This window comes from Balaenoptera acutorostrata, chromosome 17, assembly GCF_949987535.1.
Source record: "Balaenoptera acutorostrata chromosome 17, mBalAcu1.1, whole genome shotgun sequence".
Lineage (NCBI taxonomy): Eukaryota > Metazoa > Chordata > Mammalia > Artiodactyla > Balaenopteridae > Balaenoptera > Balaenoptera acutorostrata.
The window spans coordinates 26,104,164-26,116,919 of NC_080080.1; the positions used below are offsets into that span (position 1 = coordinate 26,104,164).

The 12,756-nt window shown below is 31.5% G+C and overlaps 1 protein-coding gene across 3 annotated transcripts in view; it reads left to right on the forward strand.

Annotated features, from left to right (window-relative positions):
* Positions 1-9,681, forward strand: part of CSMD3 (CUB and Sushi multiple domains 3) — a 1,183,499-nt gene extending 1,173,818 nt beyond the window's left edge. For all 3 annotated transcript variants that reach the window (XM_007188796.2, XM_007188797.2, XM_028168178.2), the window contains 4 exons: positions 936-1,048; positions 1,961-2,048; positions 4,100-4,235; positions 7,746-9,681. In XM_007188796.2, the coding sequence (XP_007188858.2) occupies positions 936-1,048; positions 1,961-2,048; positions 4,100-4,235; positions 7,746-7,905 (497 nt within the window). In that variant the 3' untranslated portion in view covers positions 7,906-9,681. The remainder of the gene's footprint in view (positions 1-935; positions 1,049-1,960; positions 2,049-4,099; positions 4,236-7,745) is intronic.
* Positions 9,682-12,756: the final 3,075 nt, after the last annotated feature.

The window sequence follows — 12,756 nt, forward strand, 5'->3', positions numbered from 1 at the left end:
TGTTTTCCCTATTAACTGTAATTTACTTTAGATCAAGATCTATGTATCATTATATTTGTATTCCCAGCTAATTTTTATGATACCTTATTACATAGGTGAAATATTAAGTGAGTGAAGTAATGAGTCAAATTTCAACCATCAGTTAATCACAAAATTTTTACTTAGAACCTTATATTCTATTATTCCCCTAAACACATTTACATTCCAGCTTATTCCTACTCTTGGAATACTCCCATTCAGGAAAAAAAAAAAAATGTATTCATCTTGCTTCTCTCCTTTATGCCATTACCTATATTTACCTTCTTGAATTAAAAATTCTACTTGATTTTTGAGATCCAGCTCAAATGCTCTTTTTTCTTAGTAAGTATTTCCTAAGCACTCCAGTGTGAAATGATCCTTCTCTCTTCTGGCCTTTAATTCATCATATTCTCTATCTCTATCATTATATCTCCTGTTTCATCAGAAATTCACGTAAGCATCCTGTTTTTAGATAGGAACAACATATTTATCTTTGTGGCGCCACAAAGATACTCTTTTTCTCAGAGTTGGCACCTAATTTATTATTAAGGAAATTATCTGGAATTTTAACATTTGATTCATATCCCTGAAGATTTTAAATCTGATTGGGGGAAGAAATCATTTTGTTTACAATAATCATGGAATGATGTTATTAAGAACAGTAATATTTAATTTTAATAGCATAGGTAATTTAAACCCAACTTAAGATTTGAGTTGAAAATTTCAGCTGAAAGAGAGATCAATATATATTACAGGATTTGTGAAAAACATTATGGGTGAAGGTGGCCTTGCCTTGGCCTTGTTTTATTTCTTTTACTATCACATGTATTTATGATATATTTAAAATAGTTATAGGTAATAAAGTAAAGCATAACTGTTTGCAAAATTAGTAGACTAATTGTCCTTACATTTTACAGGAGTATATAAAAGCCAAGAAGCTCGCCTAATGTTACATATCTATCTTATTAAAGTACCAGCTCAAGCTTCTGTGAAGAAAATGAAGGAGGAAGATTGGGCCATGGATGGCTTTGTAAGTATAGTTCTTTAAAAGTCTGCTGCTAATTTTAATAACAAACTTATGCTTTGGTTTGTCATTAAAATTCCAGAAAAATCTAATTTATAAATTGAGCTAATTAAACACACACACATATATTTACAGATGTGTAGCCATCACCACAGTTGATTTTAGAATATTTCCATCACCTCGAAAAGAAACTCCATACCCTGTAGCTATCACCCAACCCATCCACCCCTCATTACCCCCACAACCCCAAGCAACCACAACTCTATTTTCTGCCTCTTTAGATTTCCCTGTTCTAGGCTTTCATATTTATGGAATCATATAATACGTGGTCTTTTGTGACTGGCTTCCTTCACTTATAATGGGAAACATGCCTCTTAAGGCCTAGGCTTGGAACTGACCGATTGTCAATTCCACCCACATTCCATTGACCAAAGCAAGTCACAGGATCAAATCCAACTCAGTGAGGTAGAAAGTATACTCTTTCCATGGTGGTTGATGGGAAGGGGGGGGGGCAAAGGAGTGCATATATGTCAAACAGTAATCTAATCTACAAAGAACAGTATTATTATATTTTAATTTTTAATTGACTATTTATTTGCCTCATTCTGTTTCATCATATCATTGCCCTTTTTCTTGACAACAGGTTTCTTAGCCTAAAAGAAGTCTATAAATCTGTATCATTATGTTAATAACAAATCCCCCTTTTCCAGTATCATAATTATTTAAAGATTAAATTTTTAATTTTGCTTTTTAATGATGGCAGATTTTCACAGTGTTCTGTGTTTTACATAGTAGAGGATATGGAGGAAGGAATTCTGCATAATATTCATTTCAGAGTAAAACTGAATATTTTCTAAGGCTGGGAAAATATATCTGTGGCCAGTCTTCAGTTTTAACCAAACTTATAAATACTTTTAGGTTTCTGCTGAGCCTGATGGAGCTACTTATGTATTTCAAGGATTTATTCAGGGCAAAGATTATGGGCAATTTGGACTACAAAGACTGGGTAATGTATTCATTTTCATTTTCATGTAATTCTTTTATTACTCCAGATATCATAAGAAAGTACAATGGATTCTGAACATTAGGCACACTTACCATACTTTGAATTTTGCGTTGTCAGGACTATACATTGATACATTTGATAGCCTTTTAAATATTTGCATTCTTCAGAGTATTGTTTCTGTGTGTTCCAGCTCTGTACAATGTTTAGTTTTTCAGCATATTTCTAATAAACATGACAAACTGCCTTGCCCTCAAGCAAGTAAAAAGGAGAAAAAGTGATATAGATATGAAAGAAAATATTAAACTGTAAATAATTTTGTCATATGAGAATTGTAATACTTCTCTGCAATTTGAATATTGTCGCAATTTTCTTACTGCTCCAAAAAAACATAGGGGCACTTTAACTCATAGAGTCTGGAAAGGGAAAATAACTTAGAGGAGTGAGCCCCATTTTGGGACTTTGTGCTCTTCAGATATGTAAATTTTCCATGGTGGGAGGCACAAGGTTTTGTCATTTTTATTTCTAACTCTTCTAACATGTGTATAAACATTTAGTGGTCTCGTTTGAATGTATTTATTAACATAGCTTTTGGTATATACTTTTCCTAAGGTGTACTGTCTTCCATTACTATATTGTGGTATTAATGCATAAAGAGTAAATTCAGGCTCTAAAATCTACTACTTGATGTTTATCTTAAAAATTCCATTGCTTTGAACTTTTACATAAGTTTATGAGTCCCTAGAAAAATAATGTATAAAAAAGGTACTAACATTTTTTAACCTGGACTAAGGTATGACTTAGTTGAATATTTATCAGAAAGGCAAATCAGTTTTCTCCAAATGAGCAATGTTAATAAGATGTCATTTCAGATAATGCCTGCCAAAATTGTTAGTTTTAAAAGCAGGATAAAACATTTATTAACATAGTACATTAACACAGTTGTGTAAATGAATGCAAGATCTTTTCACATAATATTCCCTAAAGCATCTCAAGCACTACATGTCTAAAACAGCACCTATAGAAAAGGAACTATTTCTTTCCAAAAAAAGAGCTTGTTATTTATTTTCTCTTCCCTAGTCACTGTGCCAACATGTTGACAAACCTGTTTTTCTCATTTCCTAACTGTGCAAATGTCATAACCATTTACTCAGCCCCAAGTAGAACATATCTAAATCCTATGCCTTCCTCTCCCTTTCATCCACACAGACAAGTTCCCCTGAATCTATCTTTTCATGCTCTTCCTAGTGCTGTAGTTCACACCTTAATTTCCATTTTTATCTAGGATGTTCCTACAATCTTCAAACTACTCTTGCTTTCAGACCAGATTCCCTCAAGTCCATCTCTCCCTTGTCACTGTTCTAAATCTTGTATCTTATCACTGAGCCTTTTTTTTTCCCAAACACATCCAGTTGTTCCTCACTATAGGTGGGTGGAAAGTTTGGGCTCTTTAGAATCATATTTATGCCTTTTCAAATAATTTATCATTTTAGCCTCCTACTCCCTACCACATGTCCTTTCCACACAGACATGCCTAATGCTTGTCATGTCCTCTCAATATGCCACTCACCTTCCCATTTCTGGGCTTCTGATGGTCCTGCTTCCTTCCCTATTTGTTGTTCTATTGATTCTCCAAGGTCAAGCTCATAAGTCCTCCAGAAAACATTCTTAAATACCACCAGATGGAATTACTCCTTCCTTTCCTAAAGCACATTGATCATGAATTCATCCTTGATATATGTACTTATTTGTGGCTCTGTATTCTTCCCACAGTTGTATGAACTCTTCAGTTCAGAGACTCCGCTTATTTTTTATTCTGTGTCCTTTCCTGGAAAAATATCTTATACATAGCAGGCATTGTGCAAAATTGTGTGGAACTGAGTTGAAGGAGTTTCGTGAATTAGTTTTGTTTACTATGTACATTTCCAAGTACATCTTGCAGATATTTCCAAGTAGATATCTTGAGCAAGGAAGAAATTAATTGGTTCACAAAACTAAAAAATCAAGTGTGATAAAGTAGGGTTGATTTTATAAGTTATTTTCTTATTTTATAGGACTGAATATGTCAGAAGGTTCAAATTCTTCAAATCAACCTCATGGTACAAATAGTAGTTCTGTGGCCATTGCTATTCTTGTGCCTTTTTTTGCACTTATATTTGCAGGATTTGGATTTTATCTTTATAAACAAAGGTAAGTTTGTTGATTTTAAGTATAAAGCGTTTCCCAAATCTATATTTCATGTTCTTTTTACTCTCTAGTTCAAATTCTAACTTGCATGTTTTTTTCTGGGTTGTTTAAATCTCTGTGTGCCAGATATTGCCACAGTTGTTGAAACCGTTATTTCCCCTGCCTTTCCCTCCACCACGGCAATATACACACAATTAAAATTGCTCTGTTAAGTTGCACAAGCATTCAACTTAACCCTTCCTCCTTTTCGCCTGTCAATTTCCTGGTACATAACTAATTGTATAAGTTATTTTTACATTATCCATATTGAAACTTTAGAGTTACAAATCTAAGTTAAGGTTTAAATTGAAGAGGTGATATCTGCTGCCAGATTTATTTAGAGAACTAGGAAGAAGCTGTGTCCAAACCCCTTAACCTGACAGTACTGATAGAGTTTACCCAGGGAGATAGACAATAAAATCCTCTAATCCTCTCATTTATCTCTGTTGCTTTTAGAAGATGATGGAATTAATATATTATATTTGTGATATATCTCATATATGACTATATAGATTATTCATTGGTCCCTGTTCACTACATCCATTACAACATCCTGGTGAGGGACTTCACTATGCAATTCTCCACTATTCGGGGCCATCCCTTACTAAGAAAAAAAGTATGCCAAAAAAAAAAAAAAAAAAAAGAAGAAAAAAGTATGCAGGTAACCAGATAATTAAATGAATACGTAAATGTAATGTATTTTTCTCAAAACTGATGTTTTTTATTATAAATGCCAGTCTGTATTATCTAAGAATGATTTATTTAATATTATGTAAATTTGTAACAATTGTGCATTAGCAGCTGTTTAGGCCTTGTCAATATCAGATGTTATTAATGCTAAAAATCATCACTAAATTTATTTATAAAGCAAGCTATGCTAATCTTTTTTATTATTGTGATAAAATACACATAACATAAAATCATTTAAACCATTGTAGGTGTACAGTTCAGTGACATTTAGTACATTCACAATGTCCATCACCCCAAAAGGAAACTGTACCCACTAAGCAGTAACTCCCTACTCCTCCCACCCCTTCCCCAGGCAACTACTAATCTGCTTTCTGTCTGTTGGTTTGCCTCTTCTGGATATTTTATATAAATGGAATCATACAATATGTGACATTTTGTATCTGGCTTCTTGAATGTAATATAATGTTTTCTCAAGTTTTATCCATGTTATACCATATATCTGCACACTATTCCTTTATATGGCTGAATAATATTGCATTGTATGTTTGAATGTGTTGTGTTTAAATATGTCCATTCATCAGTTGATGGACATTTGGATTGTTCCTGTGTTTTTTCTATTATGAATAGTGCTGCTATACACATTTGTGTACAAGTTTTGTTTGAATATCTGTTTCACTTTTTTTGAGTATGTACTCAAGAATGGAATTGCTGGATTATATGGTACTCCTCCATTTAACCATCCTAGTGAAGTGGTATCTCATGTGGTTTTGATTTACATTTCTCTAATTACTAATGACATTGAGCATCTTTTCATGTGCCTGTTGGTCATTTGCCTACATTCTTTGAAGAAATGCCTATTCAAGTACTTTGCCCATTTTTAAAATTGGGTTATTTGTCTTACTGTTATTGAGATATAAGAGTTCTCTATGTATTCTGGATACTAGACCTTTTCAGATATATGGTTTGCAAATGTTTCTCTTTCTGTGGGTTGTAGTTCCACTCTTTTGATAGTGTTCTTTGATATACAAGTTTTTAATTTTGATGAAGTAAAATTTATTTCTTTTTTCTTTTGTTACTTGTGCTTAGTGTCATACCTAAGAAACCATTGCCAAATTTAAGGTCATACAACTTGTATGTTTTCTAAGAGTTTTATAGATTTTGCTCTTACATTTAGAAATGATTAGTTTTAAGTTAATTTTTATTGATGTGTAAACTTTCTAAAGCTTGATATTATTTTCCTTAACGCTGTAGCTCAATATTAGCAGAAGGAAATTCTTTTACATCTTTGTGATCCTTACCTAATTAGAAGGAAATGATGTTGCTTCTGTTTTTATTGTGAGCGTAGTTTGAAAAAGGAGAGACAAATATGATCCATTAGAATTATGCACCTGGCAAGAGCAAGTTGTAAACAATATAATTTATATTATGTAACAATATTTAGATGATGCTTTTGAAAGAAGCTTTAGATAGATTTTTTTTAATATTGTCATCATACAAATCACCCAGCAATATTTAGTATGGAGAAAAATTCAGAAAATGCGTTAGGGGTAGTAAAATCACATAACGGCAAATACAAATTACACTAAAATAAATCGTTGAAATTTGTGGTGTTTGGTGTAAACAGAGGAGATTTATTTCAAAGTCTTTTTAGGAATTAGGTTTGAGAAACAGGTAAGGGCAAGTATGCCTTTGTTCCACTAAAACATCAGCAAATTATGCAGTGGGATGTGGGAAAGAGAAACTAGAAATAAACATTAGTCAAAAAGGAGACAAAAAATGAAGCAGGAATTCAAGATGAGCAACTTATACCAGCCAGCCTAGATTCCATGTGTTTTATAAACTAATGGCAAATGTTCAGTTATCAGTAACTCTTTGGAAACTATTTTCATGACTTGAGTATCAGTATAGATAGTAATTTCTTCTTTGAGATTTTGAATTTACTTGCTCTACTGTATATAATTTTAAGCCAACTGAGTATTTATGTTTCTGGGATACTCCAAGCATCTTCCCAAATTAGGCGTCAGCATTAGATGTCTACTCTTCTTGGAACCCCCTTCTTATTACTGCAGAACTAACTCCTTATTGTCCTTCAAGTCTCAGATTAAATTTTGCCTCCTTAGAGATGCTTTTCCTTATTACCTCTCCTAAACTGGCTCCCAGTTACTTCCTGTCCTGTAAACCATTTTCCTTTTCATCAAAACAGTTTTCATTATCTATTATTTTTCTTGTTTTATTATTTTTAATTGATTCATTGCTTTCTATCATTACAATATGAGCTCCATGAGAGTGATGACTTCATGTTTTTGTTAAAAAATATGTGTATATATATATATATATATATATATATATATATATATATATATACCCAATGCCTAGGATCATGCCTAGTACTTAATAGCTCAGTAAATATTTGAGGAGTGAAGAGTGATGAGATTAAAATTCATCAGCATCATAATTTAGTTATATTTTACATGCTATTTCATAATGATAACATTATTTCATAAGAAAATTAATAAGAATAGCCATAATATCATTTATTTACACTTACTCATATTGGTGCTCTTTAAAAATATATATTGTATGTAAATAATAAAAGTTACTCAGGATTTAAAAGTGACAGGTAAAATGTTCAAATGTGATGTATTGAGTTTATGGTTTCTCAATTAATACTTTCAAGTTACATTATCCATTAACAATGATAACTCAAGTACATTGTATTTGAGCCCTACTCTGCTATTTCTTGAAGAAAGTTAACATATAGCTAATCAATGTTCTCATCAACAGGACTGCACCCAAAACACAGTATACAGGATGTTCAGTTCATGAAAATAACAATGGCCAAGCAGCTTTTGAAAATCCCATGTATGACACCAACTCGAAGTCAGTGGAAGGGAAGGCAGTACGGTTCGATCCCAACTTGAACACAGTCTGCACAATGGTATAACGTGGCAACCTTTGCCTTCTTCAGAAGCTTGGAAGTCGACACACAAAACAGTGCACATTTAGTTCACTGATAAACAAATTAAAGCACACTTTTCAGGACTTGCTGGGTCACCTTTTCCCGAGGAATGATAGAGAAGAGTGTTTTTTCATAAACTGGACCATAATTCTTCTTCATGTTTACCATGGAGAGTTTTACAGAAATCGGCTGCACTCTGAGAGTGCTTACTCACAGTTTATTTGCTTTTTTTAAAAAGGAGATTATTCTAAAACATAAACTTATTTGCATATATTGGAGGAGCATCCACTATCAGTATTTCTGTGCTTTATAAACTATATTAGAGGGACTGGGTTAAAAAAATGATATAGGGTAGAAAATAAGAGCTATACTTACAAGAGTCAATAGATCACTGACTTCTCTTTAACTGTCATGAGCTACATTACACCCATAAGTCTGTATTTCACACCACTCTATCAGCTGTTCCTTCCTATTAATTGAGTCATTGTTTTCTTTATTTCCCTGGTTATTTCAGATTGAGTCATGCCCTGAAATGTTTATGAGCTAGTTTGTGCCACAGAAGAGATAAGATTGCCCACTCTGATTTCACTCTCTGGTTTTTGTTCTTCAGCATCATAGTGCTGTCTTTTTTTAGACTGGTTGTCATAGTTTCTGCAAATGGCAAGATCATCATGCTATCCTCCTGATTTCCCTCATTATGTTGTAACCAGTATTATTCAGTGAGCCATGGGATAGTGTTTAACTCCTTCCTTCAATCTGTTTTGTCACTCAGAAACGACTTTAGCTGCCAAAAATTATCTATAATAATGATGATTTTGCAGTTATCTGAGACACCAAACTTACCATTCTTTACCAAACTTTCCAATGTTTCTGCAAGAACAAATAGAACCTATTAATCTACTTATTTAGTTTATGATGTATCTACTTATCCTTCCAGTTGAGCCTTCAAATTTATTTAACATTGTTTTGAACTTTTATCTAACAGTGAGTTAGAATTCTAAGTTTTTAAAATTTTTAACTTTTAGTCAACAATGAGTTAAACATATATTTTGGACCAGCCCCTAATCAAAATGACTAAAAAAAAAATTAATTTCAAATCACCAATATAAATTTATTTCCTAAAATTGTGGATTTACCAAATTTTCATATATTTTAAAATTTCTATACTCTTATTCTTAAGAAGCAGCTTTCAGATATGACAGGTTTCTTTCATAGTCAAATTAAAATATGTATTTGCAAGTTATTGGTGGCTCATTTACAACTGTATCACAGTAATGCCAGCATTTTGATTTAATAGGTCATTGTCTTCTTTTTATAGCATGTTTTATTTCATAGAATAAATTATATACCCAGTGTGAACACTTTGTTCTTGTCCCTTTCAAATATGGATAAACTTGTAAACAGTCTCGACTTTTTGTATCATGAGACAGAGTGCCTAAGAGAAATCATTGCACCTGGAGCGCTACTTGGATCTATGTCTACAACATATAGTGAATTTCTTGTAAACCACTTTGAGATACATTGTTTTGGAAATTCATATAATTTTCTCAACATTGTACTCTACTGACAGGATGCTGTTTTAAATTTTATTCCATCAGTTATTTATTCTTGTTTATTCAAATGACTGCAATAACAATGATTCATTCATTAATGTTAAGGTTAATACATTTAAGATCTTGTTTAAACAATGTTTCTTCTGCAACTGGCTACTCCTCTTATATTAATGCATACACTTTTGTAAAGAAGTATATTTTTATGAAAAAAAAACTTTGTAAAAGTATGATGTAAATTTTCAGTGCAATGTAAACAAAATAAAAATGGATAATTGCTTTTGTAAAATGTGTATTCTTTACAAAGTTGTCTGTCAGTGTACTGGTTAGTAAAAGGAATGAAGAGCCCATCTTTATTTGGTGTTGTAAAGTTCAGAAACTGCATATTACATATACTTAGTCCACAACATAATAATGACATATGGGTGTTTTTCTTCTTTATATTCTGTAGTTTCCCAAGTGTAACACTGTTAAAAGTAAGTACATTCCCAGTAAACGTAATAGTATCATAAGAACCTCATCTTAGAATTTATATTAAATGTAAATACTTTAATAATGCATACTATCTAAATTTAGATATACCTGATGATTTCTAGTGTTTCTGTAGTATATTTTCTTAGAGATATTTATGTTAAGCATGCTTCAAAAGTATGAACCCAATAAGCTTTTGAATTGCTCCATTAAACTAATATGAACAAACAAATCTGTCTTTCCAAGATGGAACATGTAAAGTTTTGTACTCAAGAAAGTTATCAAGTTTCTCTAAAGTTCAAATCACAAGTTATTTAAATTCAATTTTATTAGATAACTATTTTTCACAAAATACATTGTCTTTATATTTCAAAACCTCAAACTCCAGCCTTTACAGTCTATCTCTGTTTATTACACTTTATTTTAGAAATAAATGTTTCTTGATATAATTGTAGTTTCTGTTTTAACTTTGTTAACTCTATTACCTCTACCTTTCACTCACTTCACATCTTCTATATTTTCTCTTCTTGTTCTTTGTCTTTATTTTTACTCCTCCCTGATTTTTTTCTTTTCCTCCCTTTTCATTTTTCAAATTTTTAATTTGTTTTCTTTCTTTTGATGTTTTTCTTAACATCCTTTCCTCTTTTACATGTCTTATCCTTTTTAGCCTTTTATTATTTCTCTTTCTTTATATTCTCTTTATCTTTTTAATGCTCTCAAAGGTAAGCAGCAATTTTAGTGGAAGTAATTGTATTTTTCTCTTTTCCCAGCTTTATTGAAGTATAATTAACAAAATTATAAGATATTTAAAATGTATAACGATGATTTGATAAATGTACATAGTTTTGTTTTGTTTTTTTCTTTTTTTGGTGAGAACAGTTGAGTTCTACTCTGTTAGCAAATTTCAATTAAGGAAGTAATTTAAAAGAGCTTTCTTGAGCTTCCCTTATATTTAAGAACATTAAAGCCATAGGTTCGACCCAGGATCTATTGATAATGGAGCCTAATGAAAATGATTGTGGAAATAAACCAAAGGTCAGATTTACTTTACCTGTTCTTTACACTTACAAGTGAGGGGAAAAAAGCCATAACATTAGCTAAAGGAGTCAATAAAAATAACTAGATGATGCTCTCTTAAAGAGAATAAGAGAATCTATTGCCTGTCAAAGTATTAATCTGTAAATATCTATAAATTTAAAATAGGCATAAAGTAAGGTAAAATGAACATCTATAAAATTATAGAAGCTCATAAGTCTAGGAAATAATTTAGAATGGGCAGTTTGAAATTTGGCTGAAAGAAATATTGATTTGCTTCTTTGTTTTCTTTTTCTTTTTTTTTTAGGATGACTTTGGAGGAAAGGGAATATTGATCTGAGAAGACATACATGTGTAAAAATCTGAGAAATGTCTTTCTGCCATCACTTTCATGAGCTGGGTATTCTAAAGTAATTTAAGAGCAGATTTAAAAGTTACCAGGGAGTAGAAATGGCCACTGGACATTAGATTTCATTCTTCAGTATACAAAGCAACAGAACTAGTGAACACCTGCCAGGTACTTCCCCAACTTTTAATAAGTCCCCATGTGTAATAATTGTATTAATCTTGAAAAAGAAGTATATTCTACACATTCAAATTCACAGCTATAAGTTGTGTTGCAAACATAAAACAAAAAATCTGTGCTTAAACTCTCATAAGATCCAAATCTTGCTTGTAACTCTTTGCATACCTCTGAAAATAGGGATGAACCCATATGCTTTGGCAGGACTAATGAAATACATAGAGAAAAATATAGATCCATCTACATGGTATGAATTAAAATAAACCAAAAGGCCTTCCTTCTCCGTAAGTATCTTCTTCATACCCTTGAGTTAAGATTTTATATCTCCTGAAGGAACTTATTAGAAAGAAATATGTTATCTGGAGAATGTCACAAGATAGCATTGTAATCCCAATAAGTAAATTAACACAGCTATTATAGAGCAAGTTAGTCGAGCAACTGCTCCTAATCTCTTTATTTTTAAACCAGGACTTTTCCAGTCTGTAACACCCTTTTTAGGATGAAATTTTTAAATGCATAAAATGAAATAAAAAGGAAATTAATGATAATATAATAGTATAAAAATATTTTTAAATATTCTACATATATATGAATATATATACTTATATATAGATACTAATATATATGTACTTCTCTAGTGATACGTTAAAAAAGCAGTGGGCCTAAAAATTTCTGTAATTTCAAAGAGTATCATAAGCACTATTTTGAGATATTCATAACATTTAACATAAAATATCTGTGATTTTTATTAATGACAAAATCAGAGATTATTTTTACCCAGCTTTTTACTGAAGGAAATACTATATTTTAATGAGAAGAACAATGAAGATAAAGGTGTAGCATTTTCCCACCCATGTTTACAAATTTTTAAAATTCTATCTGCATACCAGGTTAAGAACCCTGCTTTAGCGATTAGAATTTACAGCAAGTACATTGTGATGGGACAGGGAAGAAAACATTGTTCTCTTGAGCTATTGGCAATGAAAATTGAGTGCTTAAGTTGGACTTTAGTTACCAAATAACAACATAAAGAAGAAACATTTCTAAGAAGAAATCCCTAATGGGAAAGAGTGAGTATAAATAGTAAAATGTCATTAATTAATTTATTAATACAGCAAATATTTTCTAACACTAAACATGTGCATACTACTCTACTATGAAGTATAATGGCTATTGGATGAATAAAAGTGTAAGAAACACATGGATCGTAAAGTTTTGTCAAGCTATAAAAAATTCTTAAAGTGTATATAGAAGATA